At 45.1% G+C, this 27131-nt stretch overlaps 1 protein-coding gene across 1 annotated transcript in view; it reads left to right on the top strand.

Annotated features, from left to right (window-relative positions):
* Nucleotides 1–1438: 1438 nt before the first annotated feature.
* nr6a1b (nuclear receptor subfamily 6, group A, member 1b) overlaps nt 1439–27131 on the top strand; it is a 39377-nt gene continuing 13684 nt past the window's right edge. The window contains exon 1 of the mRNA XM_029647372.2: nt 1439–1712. Within this exon, the coding sequence (XP_029503232.1) occupies nt 1697–1712 (16 nt within the window). The 5' untranslated portion in view covers nt 1439–1696. The remainder of the gene's footprint in view (nt 1713–27131) is intronic.

The raw sequence follows: 27131 nt of genomic DNA on the forward strand, positions 1-27131 counted from the left end.
GCCCAAAACTCGTTGACGATTGTCAAAAAGATTACCGTTGTTTGACTTTGTGACATGTCCATTAGTCTTTTTGTTTAACATGAAAAACGTTGGTGGGTTGAATGACAGCATCTGTAAATTATTGCATTTTTGTCTTTAAATTACATTCTTGGCTTTACATTACATTACATTTTGGGCATAACATTACATTCTTGGCTTGGCAGCCTTCTAAATATCCATAGTACTGTAGTTCGGAGACATTAGGAATCGAACCAAGACTATGCACGTCATGCACAATGGATTATTTCGGGAAATGCAGAATAAGCGGTTGTCTTTGATGTCACCAGTGTCACATTCAAAACATTTTAGCCCCTTTCCTTCCCTTTCTTCTTGTTCTCCTCCTGAGCCTCTTTCTCTCTCTCTGCATTTTAATGGAAAGTCTTTCTTTTTCAAGGTTTTAATGTCAAGCACAGTGAAATGCCTTTCTTATCAGTGTGGCTGACTGGTGTATAGAAGTTCAAGACAGTAGGGTTGACAGTAACGTTGGGCTTTACCTACTGGAGAAGTGTCTCTGTGCGTCTGTGTGTTGATAGTAGTTCAACTCACATTTTATTGGTCACATACACATATTTAGCAGATGTTGTTGCGGGTGTAGTGAGATGCTTGTGTTCCTAGCTCCAGCAGTGCAGTCATATCTAACCATTACAATGATAGCTCTTGAATAACACTCTTTGTAGACGTACTTTACGATCTCACGTTGATTGGCCAAATACATTGGCAGGTTTAGTCCATATGTGTTTAGCAGAATTAGATAATATGTGTTTAGCAGAATTAGATAATATGTGTTTAGCCGTCATTAAACTTAATTAAAAAGCTTTTTACACCTCATCATTGGATGTTAATCATTGTGTGTTCGCTAATGACTCAATGTGTTGATTGTTGGTCTCTAGTTTGGCCTAAAGTACTCACACATTTCCAAGCCCCCCTCTGAAGGTAAAAAGTGGAGGGTGGAAGGAGGAACGGGGGAAGGGAAAGGGAATTTGGGTGAAGGTGGGGCATTGTTCTAGAGAAAATAAGGTTTTCAACACCACTCAGATAACCAACTCCCCTCCTCTCTCTCTCTCAATTCAGTTTAAGGGCTTTATTGGCATGGGAAACATATGTTAACATTGCCAAAGCAAGTGAAGTAGATAATAAACAAAAGTGAAATAAACAATAAAAATTATCTCTCTCTCACACACACACACACACACACACACACACACCCCTCAAAATAAATGCTGGAGTTTTGACCCAACCCGTGACCCACTAGGGTCCACTAGGTCACATGACTAACTGGCCTGTAAACCTCCCCCACCACTACCAACCCCACCCCCTCCTCCTTTCGGGGCCGGCCTAGCTGCCGAGGCCAGGGGTGAGAAAGCCACAGAGATCTCAGAGAACTGATCAGAGAAGGACAGAGAGAGGGAAGGAGCAAGAAACAAAAAGAGAAAGCAAACAGAAAGAAATCGAGAGAGAGGAACAGAGAGAGAGGAACAGAGAGAGAGGGACAGAGAGAGGGTAAAAGCACCTAGAGTCATGAAGCCGAATCTGCCACGGAGGATGCAGTATCAACAGTGATATAGTGGCTTTATATATATTTCAAATATATTTGATACGGCGCTACCAGTGTGGATGGTGGCCAGGAGACTCACTGGCAGACTAGGACCAGTATGAAATGGATACATGGGAAGGTATGGGTGTGTGGTGTGTGTGTGTGTGTATATGCATATGTGTGTGTAGAGGGAGGGGGTAGACGTGTTGCTCTTCAGGAGATTGAGACTACAGGACATTAAACAGTAATGATTTAGCTTGTTTTGTGTTTGTATCTGATACCATTGCTGATTTGATCATGGCTTTCAGTGAACTTCGATCTGTTATTAGAGAATGGGCCTATAGTTGTCTGTAGGAAAACTGATTTGTTTCTTGTGAACTGTAGATTTGAACCAAATTCTTGGATTTAGATTTTTAGGATGGTCAGTCATTCCATTTTCCTAATCAAATTTGGAAATATAATGTAAAACTGTTGTTGTGGTAAGAGGATTTGTTAGAATTCTGTCAACATACCGGTAGCTTCCGCAGTAGCATTACTTTATCTGTGCGACAGTATGTCAGGATAAGAAAAGCCCCTTAGCGATGACTGTCAAAAGATTTGCAACTGCTGCTGTGGAGATTTTCTGCTGAGCTAAACAAAAGTGTGTGTTTGGGGGGTGGGGCTTGGCGCTGTGGAGATAGGAAGCTTTTGTGATTGTGTCTATAGTATATTTAACATTGGAGTCATTTAACAGATGCTCTTATCCACAGCGACTTACAGTAGTGAGTGCATATATTTTCGTACTGGTCCCCCGTGGGAATCAACCCGACAACCCTGGTGTTGCAAGCACCATGCTCTACCAACTGAGTCACAAAGGACCTGCATTAGCTCATATTAACACACATGAATATCATACTTTTTTGAGAGCGAGATTGTGAGAGAGAGAAGGACAGCAGAATACAGAGAGAGGAGAGGGGGCAGTTTATTTGCGGCCTGTGTCTGTGCAGCCCATCTGGAAAAGGTTTTTGTGCAGGCAACACAGGCAGTATTTACGTGGTGCTACCGTGTGTGTGTGTGCGGGGGTAGCCTGGGGTCATCCTGGTTCCACAGAGCCCTGTAAAATCCCCCGGGCCTTATTGAGGGACTCACAGCTGGGCCAACCTTTCAGTGCCCTCTCCTCAGAATACAGCCTTTCCCCTGTTTCACCACATTTGACCCCGTGTTTTACCCTCAGTTGGTAGAGCATGCAGCTTGAAATGACAGGATAGTGGCTTGGTTTTCCTGGGACCACCCATACGTAAATAATATATCACACATAACTGGAATTCGCTTTGGATAAAAGTGTCTCCTAAAAGACATATATTATCAGGAGGAAATCATAAGGTCTTTCCTGTACATGGTGGACTTGCGAAAGTCTCCCTGATCAATGCCCTGATTTGAATTTGATCTGGAGAAGAGTGTCCGCTAAATGGCTTCAATGTAAAAGCATAGAAGTACATCATGGATAGAAAATGGTAGCTCACCCATGCGATGCAGGCAGTTTTGGGGATCCTTCTTAGACCAGTGTTGGTCGAGCTTGTTGTGTAGTATTTCCTTCTATAATATCTGCTGTATATTCCCTGTATCATTCTTATTGGGTTGTAAGCACCCATGAGCTTATGGATAAGCGAATGACTAGTTTATATTCCTTATTTTTCTCCCTCTTCATCTGGCTGTCTCTTTCTGATGCACAGCTTCAATTTAAGTACTTCCTCTGTAAAGCACTTTGAAACAACGGCAAATTTAAAAATGTCTTTGCGCATACATTTGATTGATTTAATTGATCGATCTCTCTTTCCTCATGAAATACAATAATAATCTATCTCAAAGGAGTCGTATATCAGAATGGATTTGTTATGACAATCTGTTTCCATCGTTGTGTGTTTTAGGAGAGGGCCTCAGTGGCTGTAGTCTGGACGCTTGGTGGTGTTCATTTTCTGACGCAGAGAACAATCAGTAACATGTTTTGGATTGGTTAAGTGAGTTGTTAGCATGCCACCATTTGGGTTCTGCCTAATGGTTACATCTCTGACTGATAGATAGTGCTTGGGTACATTTATTTCTCCATCCATCCATCCATTCTTTAATTCACTCCCACTCATTATCATAATCTCTTGACTCTTATCCTACCAAAGTGAAGCTCATTGCCTCCCATGCCTCTCTATCTGTTACAATCCCATCTTGTAGGTTCCTTCCTGACAGGGGCTAGCGTTTACAGGAGCTCCCTGTCCTAGAGCTATATTAAACAGAAAGTGAATGTGAGCTAAACTAACAACCATGATGGGGTTGCCATAAGAATAGATTGTAGATTATAATTCTCCGGGGGCATTGTGAAGTATTCTAATATCTCCCTCTCATTCCCCTTTTTTTTATCTCTCTATTTCGGTCTTTCTCTGCTACTTTCTCTACCATTCTCTTTCTCTTCCTTTCTATTTCTATCTCTCTCCATTACTATCTCTTGCTGCCTTTCTCCTCTGTAGAATACCTTTCTCCCAGCAGCTTGCCAATGCGAGAGCTGCTTTTGTCAATGTGAGTAGGAGGGTTAATACAATGTAGTCTTTCATCTTAATCTTCTCTCTGCTGGGTATGGGAAGGTGCTGGGCTGGCTGACTCGGCTGTGTGTAAAGGGTTTTTTCTTTTGGGATTGGGGGGGGGTGTAATTAGGATTATGTGTAGATCAATAGCAGGGGTGGGGGCGAGGGTGAGGTGTATGGAGAGTTCAGAAGATTTCTAAATGTAGGCTCTAGTAAAATGTGATGTATTAGTGTAGGGTTAGCAGTTGGGGAGGTATTATTTTGGTTTAGCAACCAGCGTGTTTGTGTGTGTAGACAAAACTGTAGACCCAAGCTGTTGAACCAACACACAGAAGCACACACACACACACAACCTCCCCCGACCACCAACACCCAACCGTCTTCACACAGAGAGCATCTGTCAACATGACAAAACAAAGGACTTGTTTTTTTAGAAGAAATCCTCACTCATCAATGTAGCCCATTGAACAGACAGTAGCACGAATATCAATGAATCATCCCATTGTCTTTGGCCTTTGAGAACCAATGAAGCAGTGTCCTTGATGCTACTGATAGAACTGTAAAAAACCTTGATCCTGGTGAATGCCTGATTTGACTCACACCTGCTTTGGCATATTCAGTCATAGGAAAGCATAATTATGAACGTTATTGGAACTTTTATCCCGGTGAGCTTTTGCTTTGGCGTAATCAATCAAACAATAGTCTAGTCTTCTACTCTGTGTTTTAAAGCATTAACCAAATGGTTGGGCTAACGTCTGGAGGAAAACCTGGGAATCGGAGCAAGACATGTTCCCTTTTCTCCTGTTGTTTCCTCAAGGACACACTGTCGAGGGAAATTCAATCATATTTCGGAATGTGGAATTTTCCTATTTTCTCAGAGGGAAATGGATGAGTTTGTGTCTGTGATGGGTGCTGTTTCCTTTCCTGCTGGAGAGCAATTGATCATCAATCAAAGAAGGGAGGATTCTAGAGGAGATAGGAAAGAGAAAATTGGCAACATACAAGAGTGACAATCAGTACTGAAAAGATTTTGAATTGTCACATTTACACATTTTAGTACGTAGTACACTTGGAACTTCTACATTCTGGTGTGTGCACTCCCACATGAGGAAGTGTTAACCCTTAAGGGCCCTACACACCCTAGGCAAAACAGAGCGACAGGTGTACGGTCTGTTCCAAAATTTGAGCCGCACAAAAACAACGCTCCATCGCTGCGTTTGAGTAAAGTGTGTAGTGGCCTTTAGTGAGCGCTAACATGACTGTTTTTAAACAGCTTTTTCATGATATTATTAGGATTTCTTTTGGGGATTGACTGCAACTTCAGAAGGGAAAATGAAAGAATATTCTGATGCTTTCGCAGAAGCATGACTCGACTTCGGCTAAATACAAAACATAGGTATTATTTTGAGATGCGTATTTCCTCTGAGCACATTATTCTATGAAGTTGTATCTGCAGTACCAGTCAAAAGTTGGGACACACCTACTCATTCAAGGGTTTTTATTTATTTGTACTATTTTCTACATTGCAGAATAATAGTGAAGATGTCAAAACTATGAAATAACACGTATGGTATCATGTAGTAAACAAAAAAAGAGTTAAACAAATCAAAATATATTTTATATTAGAGATTCTTCAAAGTAGCCACCCTTTGCCTTGATGACTGCTTTGCAAACTCTTGACATTCTCTCAACCAGCATCATGAGGTAGTTTTTTATGATTTGTTTAGCACTTTTTTTGGTTACTACATGATTTCATATGTGTCTTCACTATTATTCTACAGTGTCAAAAATAGTAAAAAATAAAGAAAAACTGTTGAATGAGTAGGTGTTCTAAAACTTTTGACTGGTGCCTAAATGGCAGACACATCTATATTGATCAAAACATATCTTTATTCACACAGACACATCTGTATTGATCAAAACATATCTTTATTCACACAGACATCTGTATTGATCAAAACATATCTTTATTCACACAGACACATCTATATTGATCAAAACATATCTTTATTCACACAGACATCTATATTGATCAAAACATATCTTTATTCACACAGACACATCTATATTGATCCAAACATATCTTTATTCACACAGACACATCTATATTGATCCAAACATATCTTTATTCACACAGACACATCTATATTGATCCAAACATATCTTTATTCACACAGGCACATCTGTATTGATCAAAACATCTTTATTCACACAGACACATCTATATTGATCCAAACATATCTTTATTCACACAGACACATCTATATTGATCAAAACATATCTTTATTCACACAGACACATCTGTATTGATCAAAACATATCTTTATTCACACAGACACATCTAACGAACACATTTGCAGCTGACCTATTGCTAATGATGTCAGGCTACAGGGACACACTTGGGATAATGTCTTAAGATCTGGGGTCTTCCCAGGGGGTCCTGGGGGTCTTTGTTTCAGTGTGAGCTGAGAGCCAGGAGTACACCAGAGAGGATTACAGAGAGAGAAGATTGAGGGAAGAAAGAAAGATGGGCAGGACATTGGGTACCTACGCAATGGTACCGTTTAGTTACAGTATAAGCAAAACTAGTTAATTATGCATTGTGCACAGATTTTGTGTAATCAGTAATCACACATTATTTCTTTCAATTCACAAGAAATGTATAAACGAACTGAAATTAGTTATAGGAATGTCTTAAATCGGCTTATCTGTTTCACGATATCCAATCACTACTCATATTGGCTATGCGCAAGGCACTTATAGCCAATGAGCTTTGATGTATTGATTCATTGGTTGAACTGGCACAGTGTAGTATTGTTATAGTTCCCCTCATCTGTTTCTATGAAAACAATCCCTTTACAAGGGTGAGACTTTTTTCACAAACCAGAAAGAGAAAATAAAATGGAGGAGGAGAGAGAGAAAGACAGCGAGTGAGAGAGGGGCTGTGTTTTTTAAGAGGAACCTGTCCCATTGAGTCCCCTTTTAAAATGCCTGAGTTACATTTCTTGATTTGCTTTAAAGTTTGGAATGGCACCGGGGCTGACCTCGGCGGAAAACAATGTGGCCTTTAACGGAGCTCAAGGGGAGGGGTGGGGGGGGGGGGGGGTAACCGTAAAACGACCATGGAGTTCAAGATGAGGTTGAGTGCTGGCCGAGGCATTGTGATCTCTTCTCACACCTCAGTGAAGTGATTTAACACAGCTGACCTCGCGGTGACCCCACCAACAGACCCCACAAACACACACACACACTGATGCTCTCACATACGCACAGTCAAATTGAAGAAAGAAAAAAGTAGAGAAATAAAACGCACACACCACCCTTAGGCATCTAACGTAACACAACCCAAAGTAGCACAACGCAACGTCCCACAACTTCCCGCCACATCATACTTCACATCACAACCTATTTTTGAGGGGCTGTGAATTGTGAGGACGTAAACTAAAGGCTTGGCATCAGTGGAATGTGAACCGTGCCATCAAAGCAGCCAGTCAGGCCATGTGTTCAGGCAGTAACAAGTAACAATCAATGATGGGAGCTGTTTAGAAGCCACCAAGCAGACATCTTAGGGTTCATACACATCATTGATCACAACCAATGATGTACAGTGCATTCAGACCCCTTGACTTTTTACACATTTTGTTAAGTTACAGCCTTATTCTAAAATGCATTAAATAAATATAAATTCATATCAATCTACACACAATACCCCATAATGACAAAGCGAAAACAGGTTTTTAGAAATGTTTGTTTTTAAATACATTTGCAGAAAAACCTTATTAACCTAAGTGTTCAGACCCTTTGCTATGAGACTTGAAATTGAGGTCAGTTGCATCCTGTTTCCATTGATCATCCTTGAGATATTTCTACAACTTGATTGGAGTCCACCTGTGGTAAATTCAGTTGATTGGACATGATTTGGAAAGGCATACACCTGTCTATATAAGTTGACAGTGCATGTTAGTGCAAAAAACCAAGCCATGAGGTTGAATGAATTGTCCGTAGAGCTCCGAGACAGGATTATGTCAAGGCACAGATCTGGGTAAGAGTACCAAAACATTTTTGCAGCATTGAAGGTCTCCAAGAACACTGTGGCCTCCATCATTCTTAAATGGACGGCATTTGGAACCACAAGACTCTTCCTAGTGCTGGCCGCCTGGCCAAACTGAGCAATCGGGGGAGAAGGGCCTTGGTCAGGGAGATGGCCAAGAACCCGATGGTCACTCTGACAGAGCTCCAGAGTTCCTCTGTAGAGATGTGAGAACCTTCCAGAAGGACAGCCATCTCTGCAGCACTCTACCAATCAGGCCTTTTATGGTAGAGTGGCCAGCTGGAAGCCACTCCGCAGTAAAAGGCAAATGACAGCCCCCTAGAGAAACAAGATTCTCTGGTCTGATGAAACCAAGATTGAACTCTTAGGCCTGAATGCCAAGCGTCACATCTGGAGGAACCCTGGCACCATCCCTACAGTGAAGCATGATGGTGGCAGCATCATGCTGTGGGGATGTTTTTCTGGGACACTAGCCAGGATCGAGGGAAAGATGAACGGCGCAAAGTACAGAGAGATCCTTGTTGAAAACCTGCTCCAGAGTGCTCAGGACCTCAGACTGGGGCGAAGGTTCACGTTCCAACTGGACAACGACCCTAAGCATACAGCCAAGACAATGCATGAGTGGCTTTGGGACAAGTCTCTGAATGTCCTTGTGTTGCCCAGCCAGAGCCCTGACTTGAACCAGATCAAACATCTCTGGAGAGACCTGAAAATAGCTGTGCAGCGACGCTCCCCATCCAACCTGACAGAGCTTGAGAGGATCTGCAGAGAAAAATGGGAGAAACTCCCCAAATACAGGTGTGCCAAGCTTGTAGCATCATACCCAAGACTCAAGGCTGTAATTTGTAAACATTTCTAAAAACCTGTTTTTGCTTTGTCATTATTGGGTATTGTGTGTAGATTGATGAGGGGGAAAAAACAATTAATTCAATTTTAGAATAAGGCTGTAACGTAACAAAATGTGGAATAAGTCAAGGGGTCTGAATACTTTACGAATGCACTGTATATTAACCCTGGATTGCTTATGCTATGTATTGGCCATTGAGAGGCTTTGAAGCCACCGGTCGGCCATGTTGGCACTCCTCAGAAAACAGTCCTCCATAGGAATTCATGGAATTCTACAGTATTTCATTTAAATGTTTCAAAGACAAAATTCATTTTTTAAGTATTTCTTTCTTTTAGTGGAGACAGTAACATTAGTACTTTCCAAAAATGACTTTAAGGAAAATGTTGTAGTCTTTTTACATTTTTGATTTTTCTGTTTAGCTCACATACTATAATTTTAAAGTATGCATTAAGGTGTCTGTAATATAATTAACAGGGTAAACTAATGTAGACATTAATACTTGCATTTCTATAATATTTTTGGGACATTTTAGAAATAGCCTACAAGTCAATTGGCACCTCTTTGTCAAAATGGAAAGACATTCACTTAATGTCAAAAGATTAAGAAAGAAGGAAAGACCATTTCAAATCAAATCACATTTTATTGGTCGCATATACATATTTATCAGATGTTATTGCGCGTGTAGCGAAATGCTTGTGTTTCTGGCTCCAACCGTGCAGTAGTATCGAACAATACACACATCTAAAAGTAAAAGAATGGAATTAAGAAATATATGAATATTAGATGAGCAATGTTGGAGTGGCATTGACTAAAATACAGTAGTATAGAATACAGTATGTGTGTGTGTGTGTATATATGTATATATATAGATGAGTAAAGCAGTATGTAAACATTATTTAAACATTATTAAAGTGAAAAGTGTTCCATTATTAAAGTGGCCAGTGATTCCAAGTCTATCTATATAGGGCAGCAGCCTCTAAGGTGCAGGGTTACATAACCGGGTGGAAGACTGTTAGTCTATAACAGTCTGATGGCCTTGAGATAGAAGCTGTTTTTCAGTCTCTCGGTCCCTGCTTTGATGCACCTGTACTGACCTCGCCTTCTGGATGATAGTGGGTTGAACAGGCAGTGGATCTGATGGTTGATGTCCTTGATGATCTTTTTGGCTTTCCTTTGATGTCAGGTGCTCTAGGTGTCCTGGAGGGCAGGTAGTTTGCCCCCGGTGATTCGTTAGGCAGACCGCACCACCCTCTGGAGAGCCCTGCGGTTGCGGGCAGTGCAGTTGCCGTACCAGGCGGTGATACAGCCAGACAGGATGCTCTCAATTGTGCATCTGTAAATGTTTGAGAGGCTTTTAGGGGCTAAATTTCCTCAGTCTCCTGAGTTTGAAGAGGTACTGTTGCACCTTTTTCACCACACTGTCTGTGTGGGTGGACCATTTCAGATTGTCAGTGATGTGTACGCCGAGGAACCTGTAGCTTTCCACCTTCTCCACTGCGGTCCTGTCGATGTGGATAGGAGGGTGCTCCCTCTGCTGTTTCCTGAAGTCCACGATTAGCTCCATTATTTTGTTGATGTTGAGTGAGAGGTTGTTTTCCTGGCACCACACTCCCAGGGCCCTCACCTCCTCCCTGTAGGCTGTCTTGTAATTGTTGGTAATCAAGCCCACTACTGTTGTCGTCTCCAAACTTGATGATTGAGTTGGAGGCGTGCATGGCCACTCAGTCATCGGTGAACAGGGAGTACAGGAGGGGGCTGAGCACGCACCCTTGTGGGGTCCCAGTGTTGAGGATCAGCAAAGTGGAGATGTTGTTTCCTACCTTCACCACCTGGGGGCAGCCCGTCAGAAAGTCCAGGATCCAATTGCACAGGGTGGGGCTGAGACCCAGGGCCTCAAGCTTAATGATGAGTTTGGAGGGTACTACGGTGTTGAAGGCTGAGCTGAAGTCAATGAACAGCATTCTTACATAGGGATTCCTTTTGTCCAGATAGGACAGGGTGCAGTGCAATGGCATCGACTGTGGATCTTTGGGACGGTATGCAAATTGAAGTGGGTCTAGGACCGGGTCAGGTATGGGTAGAAGTGATATGATCCTTAATGGGTCTCTAAAAGCACTTTATGATGACAGAAGTGAGTGCTACGGAGCAATATTTAGTTCAGTTACCTTTGCTTTCTTGGGTACAGGAACAATGGTGGGCAGCTTCAAACATGTGGGGACAGCAGACTGGTATAGGTAGAGATTGAAGATGTCCGTAAACACTCCAGCAAGCTGGTCTGTGCATGCTCTGAGGATGCGGCTAGGGATGCCGTCTGGGCCGGCAGCTTTGCGAGGGTTAACACGCTTAAATGTGTTATTCACGTTGGCCACGGAGAAGGAAAGCCCTCAGTCCTTGGTAGCGGGCTGCGTCGGTGGCACTGTGTGATCCTCAAAGCGGGCGAAGGTATTTAGCTTGTCCGGATGTAAGATGTTGGTTTATGCAACGTGGCTGGGTTTCCCTTTGTAGTCCGTGATTGACTGTAGACCCTGCCACATACGTCTTGTGTCTGAGCTGTTAAATTGCGACTCCACTTTGTCTCTGTACTGGCTTTTGCCTGTTTGGTTGCCTTACGGAGAGAATAACTACACTGCATGTATTCGGCTATATTCCCAGTCACCTTGCCATGGTTCAATGCGGTGGTTCCAGCATTCAGTTTTGAGTGAATGCCTCCATCTATTCACGGTTTCTGGTTTGGGTAGGTTTTAATAGTCACAGTGGGTACAACATCTTCTATACACTTCCTGATGAACTCAGTCACTGTATCTGTGTATTTATTGATGATATTCTCGGAGGCTACCCTGAACAATTTCTCCTAAATACTTCAACATTGCCTCCAGATGTACTAATCAAAAAAGGTCTGGATATGTCCATCTATGTCCAGAAAAGGATACATTAGTTGATTTTTTTATTAACCTTTATTTAACTAGGTCAGTAAAGATAAACATATATTATTTACAATGACACTGGGACAATTGTGCGCTGCCCTATGGGATTCCCAATCACGGCCGGTTGTGATACAGCCTGGAATCGAACCAGGGTGTCTGTAGTGACGCCTCATGCACTGAGATGCAATGCCTTAGACAGCTGCACCACTACTCGGCTCCGATGAGCTCTTCCCCAAGTCCAGCACTGGACAAATCGGTGTGTGAAACTAACTAGCAAGTATAGCTATTGTTGTCGTACAGTATGGCCACCCTTGCTCCTCAACCTCACACCTCCCCCTTCCTCCCCACAAAGGACCAAACCTAAACCCAGTCAATTTAAATGGTAATACCTTTGGGGCTTTCAAAAAGCTCCTCTCCACTTTTTTTAACATATATTTGAGAGGCTTTGCAGTCCACATTCCCACCATGCTAATAGCTTTTGGTACATGAACATAATGCCACTCTGGTGAGTCTCTCACTCTCCAGCTCGCTCCTTTCTCTTACATCCCCCTTTATTTCTCTCCCTCGCTGTCCCTCATTCGCTCGGTCTCTAGAATGTTCTTTTTCTATCTCTTTCACACTCTTTCACTCTCGCTCGCTTTCGCTCTCTCTCTTTCGCTCGGTCTCTACAATTTAGAATTCTCTCTATCTGACGTTCTCTCTTTCTCACTCATTCTTTCTATCCACCAGGTCCTAGTTACAATCCTTGGATTGTGGGGTAAAATGGTATGGAGTATATGTTGCCTTTCCTTGAGCATTGCAGCTCCTATTGATTACAATTGATGTAGCATTTGGATTTTGCCTTCCAAGGCCCATTCTCACTGCAAACACATACAACTTGATGGCAGAACAATGTTGCATTAGGCCCCTATACTTCAAATCAAATCATCAAATCAAATTTTATTTGTCACATACACATGGTTAGCAGATGTTAATGCGAGTGTAGCGAAATGTACATAAGGATATATGAATGAGTGATGGTACAGAGCAGCATACAGTAGATGGTATCGAGTACAGTATATACATATGAGATGAGTATGTAGACAAAGTAAACAAAGTGGCATAGTTAAAGTGGCTAGTGATACATGTATTACATAAGAATGCAGTCGATGATGTAGAGTACAGTATATACGTATGCATATGAGATGAATAATGTAGGGTAAGTAACATTATATAAGGTAGCATTGTTTAAAGTGGCTAGTGATATATTTACATAATTTCCCATCAATTCCCATTATTAAAGTGGCTGGAGTTGGGTCAGTGTCAATGACAGTGTGTTGGCAGCAGCCACTCAATGTTAGTGGTGGCTGTTTAACAGTCTGATGGCCTTGAGATAGAAGCTGTTTTTCAGTCTCTCGGTCCCAGCTTTGATGCACCTGTACTGACCTCGCCTTCTGGATGATAGCGGGGTGAACAGGCAGTGGTTCGGGTGGTTGATGTCCTTGATGATCTTTATGGCCTTCCTGTAACATCGGGTGGTGTAGGTGTCCTGGAGGGCAGGTAGTTTGCCCCCGGTGATGCGTTGTGCAGACCTCACTACCCTCTGGAGAGCCTTACGGTTGAGGGCGGAGCAGTTGCCGTACCAGGCGGTGATACAGCCCGCCAGGATGCTCTCGATTGTGCATCTGTAGAAGTTTGTGAGTGCTTTTGGTGACAAGCCGAATTTCTTCAGCCTCCTGAGGTTGAAGAGGCGCTGCTGCGCCTTCTTCACGACGCTGTCAGTGTGAGTGGACCAATTCAGTTTGTCTGTGATGTGTATGCCGAGGAACTTAAAACTTGCTACCCTCTCCACTACTGTTCCATCGATGTGGATAGGGGGTGTTCCCTCTGCTGTTTCCTGAAGTCCACAATCATCTCCTTAGTTTTGTTGACGTTGAGTGTGAGGTTATTTTCCTGACACCACACTCCGAGGGCCCTCACCTCCTCCCTGTAGGCCGTCTCGTCGTTGTTGGTAATCAAGCCTACCACTGTTGTGTCGTCCGCAAACTTGATGATTGAGTTGGAGGCGTGCGTGGCCACGCATTCGTGGGTGAACAGGGAGTACAGGAGAGGGCTCAGAACGCACCCTTGTGGGGCCCCCGTGTTGAGGATCAGCGGGGAGGAGATGTTGTTGCCTACCCTCACCACCTGGGGCGGCCCGTCAGGAAGTCCAGTACCCAGTTGCACAGGGCGGGGTCGAGACCCAGGGTCTCGAGCTTGATGACGAGCTTGGAGGGTACTATGGTGTTGAATGCCGAGCTGTAGTCGATGAACAGCATTCTCACATAGGTATTCCTCTTGTCCAGGTGGGTTAGGGCAGTGTGCAGTGTGGTTGAGATTGCATCGTCTGTGGACCTATTTGGGCGGTAAGCAAATTGGAGTGGGTCTAGGGTGTCAGGTAGGGTGGAGGTGATATGGTCCTTGACTAGTCTCTCAAAGCACTTCATGATGACGGAATTGAGTGCTACGGGGCGGTAGTCGTTTAGCTCAGTTACCTTAGCTTTCTTGGGAACAGGAACAATGGTGGCCCTCTTGAAGCATGTGGGAACAGCAGACTGGTATAGGGATTGATTGAATATGTCCGTAAACACACCGGCCAGCTGGTCTGCGCATGCTCTGAGTGCGCGGCTGGGGATGCCGTCTGGGCCTGCAGCCCTGCGAGGGTTAACACGTTTAAATGTCTTACTCACCTCGGCTGCAGTGAAGGAGAGACCGCATGTTTTCGTTGCAGGCCGTGTCAGTGGCACTGTATTGTCCTCAAAGCGGGCAAAAAAGTTATTTAGTCTGCCTGGGAGCAAGACATCCTGGTCCGTGACTGGGCTGGGTTTCTTCTTGTAGTCCGTGATTGACCGTAGACCCTGCCACATGCCTCTTGTGTCTGAGCCGTTGAATTGAGATTCTACTTTGTCTCTGTACTGACGCTTAGCTTGTTTAATAGCCTTGCGGAGGGAATAGCTGCACTGTTTGTATTCGGTCATGTTGCCAGACACCTTGCCCTGATTAAAAGCAGTGGTTCGCGCTTTCAGTTTCACGCGAATGCTGCCATCAATCCACGGTTTCTGGTTAGGGAATGTTTTTATCGTTGCTATGGGAACGACATCTTCAACGCACGTTCTAATGAACTCGCACACCGAATCAGCGTATTCGTCAATATTTTTATCTGACGCAATACGAAACATGTCTCAGTCCACGTGATGGAAGCAGTCTTGGAGTGTGGAGTCAGCTTGGTCTGACCAGCGTTGGACAGACCTCAGCGTGGGAGCCTCTTGTTTAAGTTTCTGCCTGTAGGCAGGGATCAACAAAATGGAGTCGTGGTCAGCTTTTCCGAAAGGGGGGCGGGGCAGGGCCTTATATGCGTCGCGGAAGTTAGAGTAACAATGATCCAAGGTTTTACCACCCCTGGTTGCGCAATCGATATGCTGATAAAAGTTAGGGAGTCTTGTTTTCAGATTAGCTTTGTTAAAATCCCCAGCTACAATGAATGCAGCCTCCGGATAAATGGTTTCCAGTTTGCAAAGAGTTAAATAAAGTTCGTTCAGAGCCATCGATGTGTCTGCTTGGGGGGGGGGATATATACGGCTGTGATTATAATCGAAGAGAATTCTCTTGGAAGATAATTTTATTTTTATTTTATTTTTTATTTCACCTTTATTTAACCAGGTAGGCTAGTTGAGAACAAGTTCTCATTTGCAACTGCGACCTGGCCAAGATAAAGCATAGCAGTGTGAATAATGCGGTCTACATTTGATTGTGAGTAATTCTAAATCAGGTGAACAGAAGGATTTGAGTTCCTGTATGTTTCCTTCATCACACCATGTCTCGTTAGTCATGAGGCATACGCCCCCGCCACTCTTCTTACCAGAAAGATGTTTGTTTCTGTCGGCGCGATGCGTGGAGAAACCCGTTGGCTGCACCGCATCGGATAGCGTCTTCCCAGTAAGCCATGTTTCTGTGAAGCAGAGAACGTTGCAGTCTCTGATGTCCCTCTGGAATGCTACCCTTGCTCGGATTTCATCAACCTTATTGTCAAGAGACTGGCCATTGGCAAGAAGAATGCTGGGGAGTGGTGCGCGATGTGCCCTTGTCCGGAGTCTGACCAGAAGACCGCTACGTTTCCCTCTTTTTCGGAGTCGTTTTCTTGGGTCGCTGCATGCGATCCATTCCGTTGTCCTGTTTGTAAGGCAGAACACAGGATCCGCGTCGCGGAAAACATATTCTTGGTCGTACTGATGGTGAGTTGACGCTGATCTTATATTCAGTAGTTCTTCTCGACTGTATGTAATGAAACCTAAGATGACCTGGGGTACTAATGTAAGAAATAACACGTAAAAAAACAAAAAACTGCATAGTTTCCTAGGAACGCGAAGCGAGGCGGCCATCTCTGTCGGCGCCGGAAGTATTGGTGAATGGTGGGGATTGAGACCGAGGTCACAGGCCAGAGATTTCACTGGGACGCCCTAAAAACACGCCACTTCAATACCAGTAACTTCATAACAGTATAAAAGCACATTTTCCTAATTATCTTAACCTGCTACATCAATTCTCCTAACCTGCTACATCAATTCTCCTAACCTGCTACATCAATTCTCCTAACCTGCTACATCAATTCTCCTAACCTGCTACATCAATTCTCCTAACCTGCTACATCAATTAATTAATTAACAATTAATTCATAATCCACTTTTCATTTAAAGTGCTACAGTGAGTGCATTTAAAATAATAAAAACGAGAGGAAGACAGAGGACACAACTAGACCGGGCTACTGACACAAAGAACGCATCTGACAAGGGACGGGGACAATAAGGAACGCAGGTAAATCAACTGTAGGCCTTCCTAAAGAGAAGAGTATTTAGGCCAGTTTTTAAAGGAGCCCAGAGTCTGTGGTGCCTTCAGGTGGTCCAGGAGTATTTTCCAGAGGCTTATAAATGTTTTTCGTTCTTTGCGTTGGACATTAGCTAAAGAAACCCAGACTGACAGGGCAAACAGGAAAAGAAACCCAGACTGACAGGGCAAACAGGAAAAGAAACCCAGACTGACAGGGCAAACAGGAAAAGAAACCCAGACTGACAGGGCAAACAGGAAAAGAAACTCAGACGGACAGGGCAAACAGCTAAAGAAACCCAGACTGACAGGGCAAACAGGAAAAGAAACCCAGACTGACAGGGCAAACAGGAAAAGAAACCCAGACTGACAGGGCAAACAGCTAAAGAAACCCAGACTGACAGGGCAAACAGCTAAAGAAACCCAGACTGACAGGGCAAACAGGAAAAGAAACCCAGACTGACAGGGCAAACAGGAAAAGAAACCCAGACTGACAGGGCAAACAGGAAAAGAAACCCAGACTGACAGGGCAAACAGCTAAAGAAACCCAGACTGACAGGGCAAACAGCTAAAGAAACCCAGACTGACAGGGCAAACAGGAAAAGAAATCCAGACTGACAGGGCAAACAGGAAAAGAAACCCAGACTGACAGGGCAAACAGGAAAAGAAACCCAGACTGACAGGGCAAACAGCTAAAGAAACCCAGACTGACAGGGCAAACAGCTAAAGAAACCCAGACTGACAGGGCAAACAGGAAAAGAAACCCAGACTGACAGGGCAAACAGCTAAAGAAACCCAGACTGACAGGGCAAACAGCTAAAGAAACCCAGACTGACAGGGCAAACAGCTAAAGAAACCCAGACTGACAGGGCAAACAGCTAAAGAAACCCAGACTGACAGGGCAAACAGCTAAAGAAACCCAGACTGACAGGGCAAACAGGAAAGAGCTATAAAAAAAGACCATGATGTCGAAGATAGCTACCAACTTCAGCTTTCACAAAACACACACTTCAGCAAATTGTGTCTTTTTGTGTTTGCATGGGTGGATGTGCGTGTGTGTGCATGCGCTGTTGTGTGTGTGTGTGTAAAGTGGTTTTCCTCCCCATCACTGTGTTTCTATTAAGGCCATGCCATAGGACATAGTTCTGGGTGTGTTGGGCCCTTAGCAGTGCAGCTGAGGCCATGCCCATGTGTGTCTCTACCCCCCCCCCTTCCCCTCTGTCTATCGCTACCTCTTTCCCCATCTCTGTCTATCGCTACCTCTTTCCCCATCTCTGTCTATCGCTACCTCTTTCCCCATCTCTGTCTATCGCTACCTCTTTCCCCATCTCTGTCTATCGCTACCTCTTTCCCCATCTCTGTCTATCGCTACCTCTTTCCCCATCTCTGTCTATCGCTACCTCTTTCCCCATCTCTGTCTATCGCTGCCTCTTTCCCCATCTCTGTCTATCGCTGCCTCTTTCCCCATCTCTGTCTATCGCTACCTCTTTCCCCATCTCTGTCTATCGCTACCTCTTTCCCCATCTCTGTCTATCGCTACCTCTTTCACCATCTCTGTCTATCGCTACCTCTTTCCCCATCTCTGTCTATCGCTACCTCTTTCCCCATCTCTGTCTATCGCTACCACTTTCCCCATCTCTGTCTATCTCTACCTCTTTCCCCATCTCTGTCTATCGCTACCTCTTTCCCCATCTCTGTCTATCGCTACCTCTTTCCCCATCTCTGTCTATCGCTACCTCTTTCCCCATCTCTGTCTATCGCTACCTCTTTCCCCATCTCTGTCTATCGCTACCTCTTTCCCCATCTCTGTCTATCGCTACCTCTTTCCCCATCTCTGTCTATCGCTACCTCTTTCCCCATCTCTGTCTATCGCTACCTCTTTCCCCATCTCTGTCTATCGCTACCTCTTTCCCCATCTCTGTCTATCGCTACCTCTTTCCCCATCTCTGTCTATCGCTACCTCTTTCACCATCTGTCTTTCGTTCATTTCAGTTACCAGCCTCAGAAATTGCAGCGCAAATAAATGCTTCACAGAGTTCAAGTAACAGACCCATCACAACATCCACTGTTCAGAGGAGACTGTGTGAATCAGGCCTTCATGGATGAATATCTGCAAAGAAGCCACTACCAAAGGACACCAATAAGAAGAAGAGACTTGCTTGGGCCAAGAAACACGAGCAATGGGCATTAGACCGGTGGAAATCTGTCCTTTGGTCTTATGAGTCCAACTTTGAGATTTTTGGTTCCAACCGCCGTGTCTTTGTGAGACGCAGAGTAGGTGAACGGAGGATCACTGCATGTGCATTCTACAGCGATTACGCCATCCCATCTGGTTTGCGCTTAGTGGGACCATAATTTGTTTTTCAACAGGACAATGACCCAACACACCTCCAGGCTGTGTAAGAGCTATTTGACCAAGCGTGCTGCATCAGATGACCTGGCCTCCACAATCACCCGACCTCAACCCAATTGAAATGGTTTGGGATGAATTGGACCGCAGAGGGAAGGAAAAGCAGCCAACAAGTGCTCAGCATATGTGGGAACTCCAAGACTGTTAGAAAAGCATTCCAGGTGAAGCTGGTTGAGAGAATGCCAAGAGTGTGCAAAGCCGTCATCAAGGCAAAGGGCGGATACTTAAAATATATTTTGAATTTTTTAACACTTTTGGTTACTATTTCATAGTTTTGATGTGTTCACTACTATTCTACCATGTAGAAAAAAGTAAAAATAAAGAAAAACCCTTGAATGAGTAGGTGTGTCCAAACTTTTCATTGGTACTGTACATGCGTACGTGCATGTGTGTGTGTGTTTTGGGGGTTGGTACTGTGGTGGATTTTTGACAGAGCTAATTCTCCTGCCAGCCTGATGTGCCGGCAGAGAAGAAAGGGGCAGAAGGCCTGTGCTTAATTCCCCAGCCGTGCTCAGAGGATTTACACGGTGGAGGAAGGTTGGGGGATTATGCAATTTAAGATTTTACAAACGCATCTATTTCCTCCGCAACGGGCTTCCCCTCTCATCCCGAAGAGTGTGAACCGCTCCTCTCAGTTAATATGATGTGTGTGGCACAGACACACACACACTTCACACATACTGTAGTTCACACAGCTCAGAGAGATCTCTAATATAAGTCGACTGATGCTTGAAGCCAACTAACACACTATCTTTCCTGTCTATTTTATATTCTCTCAACCTGCTTATCCTCCGCTTGTACATACAGTACTGTAAAATGGAGATCCACAGCTGGGTATCAGCTACAGATAGCAACAAAAAGGGTTAGGTGTTGAAGCTGATTGCGAATGGAGAGCAGTATATGCACACAAACACACGCACACACTCACACAAACAAAAACACACACACACAGCCTCTTTGGTGAGTGGAGATTGCCAATGATGATGCGCACTGCAGCTAAATCACCCCTTATTTAGAAGACTAGAGGAGATTATCACAAACAGGCGCTGAATAGGAAAATGGCCCATTTTCAGACTTACAATGGAGCTTGTTTATTGGCGAATAAATATCAATACTTTGTTGTCGGTGTCGAAAAATAGACCCGAAATCAAAGTAACGTTGCTATACAATACGTTGTTTTGTCATCTCCATTGCTGTAGCTAGTAAATCTAGACCAATGTGTTTACTTGTCCCAGCATCTTGTAAATGCTTGTCAATGCACCTCATCCCATTACTGAAGCTAGTAAATCTAGACCAATGTGTTTACTTGTCCCAGCATCTTGTAAATGCTTGTCAATGCACCTCATCCCATTACTGAAGCAGTGGGAACTATAATTGAGAAATGACTCCGATATGAAATCCTTCACAGCTGATTTTCAGGAACTTTTAAGTGTCATATTATGTTTTTTCCCTCAGATCTCCTGATAGGGTGAAATGTCAGGCGATTTCAGGCTCAAACCATTCTATCTGGGTGGATGATGATGATACTGAAGTGGTTTTGACCTGGTTGGAGGGACTCATGCTCGCTCTGAAAAACTCCAACAGAGGTTGGCACTGCCAGTGCCCCGTAGGATGCCAATACAGATAGAGGGTAGGGGTTCAAACTCCCAAGGAGCTTGACTCACTTGGTGGTCCCAGAAAGATAGCAAAGACTTACTATCAACAGGATACCAGTTACAAACAACTTATCCTTAGGCCATTTATCCAAAGTGTCGGATTTAAATCTTAGTGGGGGGGGGGGGGGGGGGGGTCTGTGACAGATGCACATACAGAATGACACCCACTGAGTTTGAGACCCCTTCTGTGAAGAATCCTGTTTGGAGGTCTTTGCGAGGTAGTGTAGTTTAAGTTCGTTAACAGTTGAGACAAAATGTTTTATATAGTATGTATAAGCTGGAAGTAGAAGCCTAAGTGGTGTTGTCCATTACTTTACTCCAATTAGGGGAGGGGTGGTAGGGTTAGGGGAAAATATCTAAATATATTTACATTTACATTATATACAGAGGTCAGACGTTTCTTGTAGTTGGCCACCAGGTTTGCACACATCTCAGGAGGGATTTTGTCCCAGTCCTCTTTGCAGATCTTCTCCAAGTCATTAAGGTTTCGAGGCTGACGTTTGGCAACTCGAACCTTCAACTCCCTCCACTGATTTTCTATGGGATTCAGGTCTGGAGACTGGCTAGGCCACTCCAGGACCTTAATGTGCTTCTTCTTGAGCCACTCCTTTGTTGCCTTGGCCGTGTGTTTTGGGTCATTGTCATGCTGGAATACCCATCCACGACCCATTTTCAATGCCCTGGCTGGAAGGAGGTTCTCACCCAAGATTTGACGGTACATGGCCCCGTCCATCGTCCCTTTGATGTGGTGAAGTTGTCCTGTCCCCTTAGCAGAAAAACAGCCCCAAAGCATAATGTTTCCACCTCAATATTTGACGGTGGGGAAGGTGTTCTTTGGGTCATAGGCAGCATTCCTCCTCCTCCAAACACGGCGAGATGAGTTGATGCCAAAGAGCTCCATTTTGGTCTCATCTGACCACAACACTTTCACCCAGTTGTCCTCTGAATCATTCAGATGTTCATTGGCAAACTTCAGACGGGCATGTATATGTGCTTTCTTGAGCAGGAGGACCTTGAGGGGGCTGCAGGATTTCCTTCACGGCATAGTGTGTTACCAATTGTTTTCTTGGTGACTATCGTCCCAGCTGCCTTGAGATCATGTAGTTCTGGGCTGATTCCTCACCGTTTATTTTTTTTTTGTTTTTTTGTTTTTTTAACCTTTATTTAACTAGGCAAGTCAGTTAAGAACAAATTCTTATTTTCAATGACGGCCTAGGAACAGTGGGTTAACTGCCTGTTCAGGGGCAGAATGACAGATTTGTACCTTGTCAGCTCAGGGGTTTGAATTTGAAACCTTCTGGTTACTAGTCCAATGCTCTAACCACTAGGCTACCCTGCCGCCCCGCACTGTTCTCATGATCATTGCAACTCCACGAGGTGAGATCTTGCATGGAGCCAGAGGCCGAGGGAGATTGACAGTTCTTTAGTGTTTCTTCCATTTGCGAATAATCGCACCAACTGTTGTCACCTTCTCTCCAAGCTGCTTGGCAATGGTCTTGTAGACCATTCCAGCCTTGTGTAGGTCTACAATCTTGTCCCTGACATCCTTGGAGAGCTCTTTGGTCTTGGCCATGGTGGAGAGTTTGGAATATGATTGATTGATTGCTTCTGTGGACAGATGTATTTTATACAGGTAACAAACTGAGATTATGAGCACTCCCTTCAAGAGTGTGCTCCTAATCTCAGCTTGTTACCTGTATAAAATACACCTGGGAGCCAGAAGTCTTTCTGATTGAGAGGGGGTCAAATACTTATTTGCCTCATTAAAACATTTTTGACATGCGTTTTTCTGGATTTTGTTGTTGTTATTCTGTCTCTCACTGTTCAAATAAACCTCCCATTAAAATTATAGACTGATCATTTCTTTGTCAGTGGGCAAATGTACAAAAATCTGTAGGGGATCAAATACTTTTTTCCCTCACTGCATATATACACACACACACTACCGTTCAAAAGTTTGGGGTCACTTAGAAATGTCCTTGTTTTTGAAAGAAAAGCACATTTTTGTCCATTAAAATAACATTACATTTATCAGAAATACAGTGTAGAGGAGCGGGAGGCCCTGGTGCACAACTGAGCAAGAGGACAAGTACATTAGAGTGTCTAGTTTGAGAAACAGACGCCTCACAAGTCCTCAACTGGCAGCTTCATTAAATAGTACCTGCAAAACACACGTCTCAACGTCAACAGTGAAGAGGCTACCCCAGTATGCTGGCCTTCCTCTTGCTCAGTTGTGCACCGGGGCCTCCCACTCCTCTTTCTATACTGGTTAGAGCTAGTTTGCGCTGTTCTGTGGGAGTAGTCCACAGCATTGTACCAGATCTTCAGTTTATTGGCAATTTCTCGCATAGTGTAGCCTTCATTTCTCAGAAGAAGAATAGACTGACGAGTTTCAGAAGAAAGGTCTTTGTTTCTGGCCATTTTGAGCCTGTAATCGAACCCAAATGCTGATGCTCCAGATACTCAACTAGTCTAAAGAAGAAGATTCTTTAAATCAGAAGAACAGTTTTCAGCTGTGCTAACATAATTGCAAAAGGGTTTTCTAATGATCAATTAGCCTTCTAAAATTATAAACTTGAATTAGCTAACACAACGTGCCATTGGAACACAGAAGTGATGGTTGCTGAAAATGGGCCTCTGTACGCCTATGTAGATATTCTAATAAAAATCTGCCGTTTTCAGCTACAATAGTCATTTACAACATTAACAATGTCAACACTGTATTTCTGATCAATTTTATTTCAATGGACAAAAAATGTGCCTTTCTTTAAAAAAAAAGGACATTTCTAAGTGACCCCAAGCTTTTGAATGGTAGTGTATATATTTACAAAAAAAATATATGGGGGATTAGAAATGATGCAGACAATTACATTGATGGAAGACACAATCTATCTGCAGTATTACATCTGATCTACCCCCTAAAAAAAACAACAAGAAACAGTTTGTCTCGACCAAGCGTCTGTTTTAACATGCGCGCTCATCCGTACAATTCATTCCTGCTCCCACTTCCTCTCCCAATCCTCCTTACCTCATTTCTACACACGGGAGACCAGTATGAAAAATGAATGCACTCACTAAGTCACGCTGGATAAGAGCATCTGCTAAATTACTCAAATGCAAATGTACACACACAAACCATATCTTGCATGTGTTCCCCATTTACTCTCCTCATGCCCTCCACCAAAGCCTCTCCGCCCCTCGCCCTCCACCAAACCCCCTCTGCCCCTCGCCCTCCACCAAACCCATTTCCGCCCCTCGCCCTCCACCAAACCCATTTCAGCCCCTCGCCCTCCTCCCCTCACCCTCCACCAAACCCATCTCTGCTCCTCGCTCTCCACCAAACCCATCTCCGTCCCTCGCCCTCCTCCCCTCACCCATTTCCGCCCCTCGCCCTCCACCAAACCCATTTCCGCCCCCGCCCTCCGCCCCTCACCCTCCACCAAACCCATCTCTTCCCCTCGCCCTCCACCAAACCCCTCTGCCCTCGCCCTCCACCAAACCCATTTCCGCCCCTCGCCCTTCACCAAACCCATTTCCGCCCCTCGCCCTCCACCAAACCCATTTCCGCCCCTCGCCCTCCACCAAACCCATTTCCGCCCCTCACCCATCTCGCCCTCCGCCCCTCACCCTCCACCAAACCCATCTCTGCCCCTCGCTCTCCACCAAACCCATCTCCGTCCCTCGCCCTCCACCAAACCCCTCCGCTCCTCGCCTATAACATGCTAACCAGCTCCTATTTGCATAATGTGTGGCCGCATATATTTTAGTACAGTGGGAATCACAGGCCCTCGGCATACTTGTGTGTGCATGAATAAAGCCTTCAGTGGTCCTGGGCTGGGGAAACTCAATGGTTGCCCTACCCTCAAACAGACATCTTGTATTGTGTGGTAGGGAAAAGGAGGGAAAAATTATAGAAGATATTTTTTTAGGTCAGCAGTAACTTGTACCTGTATGAAACAACTGGTCTGGTCCGGTCTGGTCTCCTCAGGTCCGGTCTGCTCTGGTCCTGTCTGGTCCGGTCTGCTCTGGTCTGCTCTGGTCTGGTCTGCTCTGGTCCGGTCTGGTCTCCTCAGGTCCGGTCTGGTCCGCTCTGCTCTGCTCTGGTCTGGTCCGGTCTCCTCTGGTCTGGTCTGCTCTGGTCCGGTCTGGTCTTCTCAGGTCTGCTCTGGTCCTGTCTGGTCCGGTCTGCTCTGGTCCGCTCTGCTCTGCTCTGGTCTGCTCTGGTCCTGTCTGGTCCGGTCTGCTCTGCTCTGCTCTGGTCTGGTCCAGTCTCCTCTGGTCTGGTCCGCTCTGGTCCAGTCTGCTCTGGTCTGCTCTCGTCCGCTCACCTCTGGTCCGGTCTGGTCTGGTCCTGTCTGGTCTGTTCCGCTCTGGTCCTGTCTGCTCTGGTCTGGTCTCCTCAGGTCTGGTCTGCTCTGGTCCTGTCTGGTCTGTTCCGCTCTGGTCCTGTCTGCTCTGGTCCTGTCTGGTCTGTTCCGGTCCTGTCCCGCTGGTCCTGTCTGGTCTGGTCCTGTCTGGTCTGCTCTGGTCCTGTCTGCTCTGGTCCGGTCTGCTCTGGTCCGGTCTGCTCTGGTCCAGTCTGCTCTGGTCTGCTCTGGTCCTGTCTGGTCTGCTCTAGTCCTGTCTGGTCTGTTCCGCTCTGGTCCTGTCTGCTCTGGTCCGCTCTGGTCCTGTCTGCTCTGGTCTGGTCCTGTCTGGTCTGCTCTGGTCTGTTCTGCTCTGGTCCTGTCTGGTCTGGTTTGTTCTGCTCTGGTCCTGTCTGGTCTGCTCTGGTCCTGTCTGGTCTGTTCCGCTCTGGTCCTGTCTGCTCTGGTCCTGTCTGCTCTGGTCCTGTCTGGTCTGTTCCGCTCTGGTCCTGTCCCGCTCTGGTCCTGTCCCGGTCTGGTCCTGTCTGGTCTGGTCCTCTGGTCTGGTCCTCTCTGGTCCGGTCTGCTCTGGTCCGGTCTGCTCTGGTCCGGTCTGCTCTGGTCCGGTCTGGTCTGCTCTGGTCCGGTCTGGTCTGCTCTGGTCCTGTCTGGTCTGCTCTGGTCCTGTCTGGTCTGCTCTAGTCCTGTCTGGTCTGCTCTAGTCCTGTCTGGTCTGCTCTAGTCCTGTCTGGTCTGCTCTAGTCCTGTCTGGTCTGCTCTAGTCCTGTCTGGTCTGGTCCTGTCTGGTCTGCTCTAGTCCTGTCTGGTCTGGTCCTGTCGTCTGCTCTGGTCTGCTCTGGTCCGGTCTGGTCTGCTCTGGTCCGGTCTGCTTTGTTCCTCATACCTATCCTCCTCACTCATGCCTCATGTTCCCAAGCATAACAACCCAAGTCCATGGGCATGGTGAGATCAGATGCCAGGCGGCGTGGTGAGATCAGATGCCAGGCGGCGTGGTGAGATCAGATGCCAGGCGGCGTGGTGAGATCAGATGCCAGGCGGCGTGGTGAGATCAGATGCCAGGCGGCGTGGTGAGATCAGATGCCAGGCGGCGTGGTGAGATCAGATGCCAGGCGGCGTGGTGCTCAAGCCGGCCTCTCAGGCTGATTCTGTCGGTATGCAGGAGGCTCCGGACGGCTGCGGTCGCCCTATCTGACATGACAGCTCCCAGCGCTCGCAGCCATTCTGCTACATACGGCTGACACAAAATGGAGGATGTGCGAGCGAGAGCATGTGCAGAGAGGGAAGATGTTGTGCTGGTGTGGCAGGGACAGAATTAGGAATGTCCTACTCACTATAATGAGAGTAATGAGAGAAATTAAAAGGTGGTTTTAACCTTTCTTTTAAATACTCAGACCATTTATTTGAACTGTAGGCTTTTGACAATATGGTTTTATGTTCAAGCAAAGTCTTTGCTTGAAAAGAACAATGGTAGTCATCAAATGTTATTGGTCACATACACATGGTTAGCAGATGTTATTGGTCACATTCACATGGTTAGCAGATGTTATTGGTCACATACACATGGTTAGCAGATGTTATTGCGAGTGTAGCGAAATGCTTGTGCTTCTAGTTCCGACAGTGCAGCAATATCTGACAAGTAATATAACAATTCCACAACAAATACCTAATACACACAAATCTAAGTAAAGAAATGGAATAAGAATATATGGATGAGCAATCACCAAGAGGGCTTTGTACTGTAATGACTATACATTCATGTCTCTAAGATATGTAACTTTATTTGCTCAGGACAAGATTGGGGATGTGGCAGTGATCCCATGGAGTGAATGATTGACCTTGCATTTACATCATTTACGTTATGCATGACTGATACGGAACTGTGAATACCTCCCCTTATGTTTTCTATATCTCTC

The sequence above is a fragment of the Oncorhynchus nerka genome, linkage group LG4 (assembly GCF_034236695.1).
Source record: "Oncorhynchus nerka isolate Pitt River linkage group LG4, Oner_Uvic_2.0, whole genome shotgun sequence".
Classification (NCBI taxonomy): Eukaryota; Metazoa; Chordata; class Actinopteri; order Salmoniformes; family Salmonidae; genus Oncorhynchus; species Oncorhynchus nerka.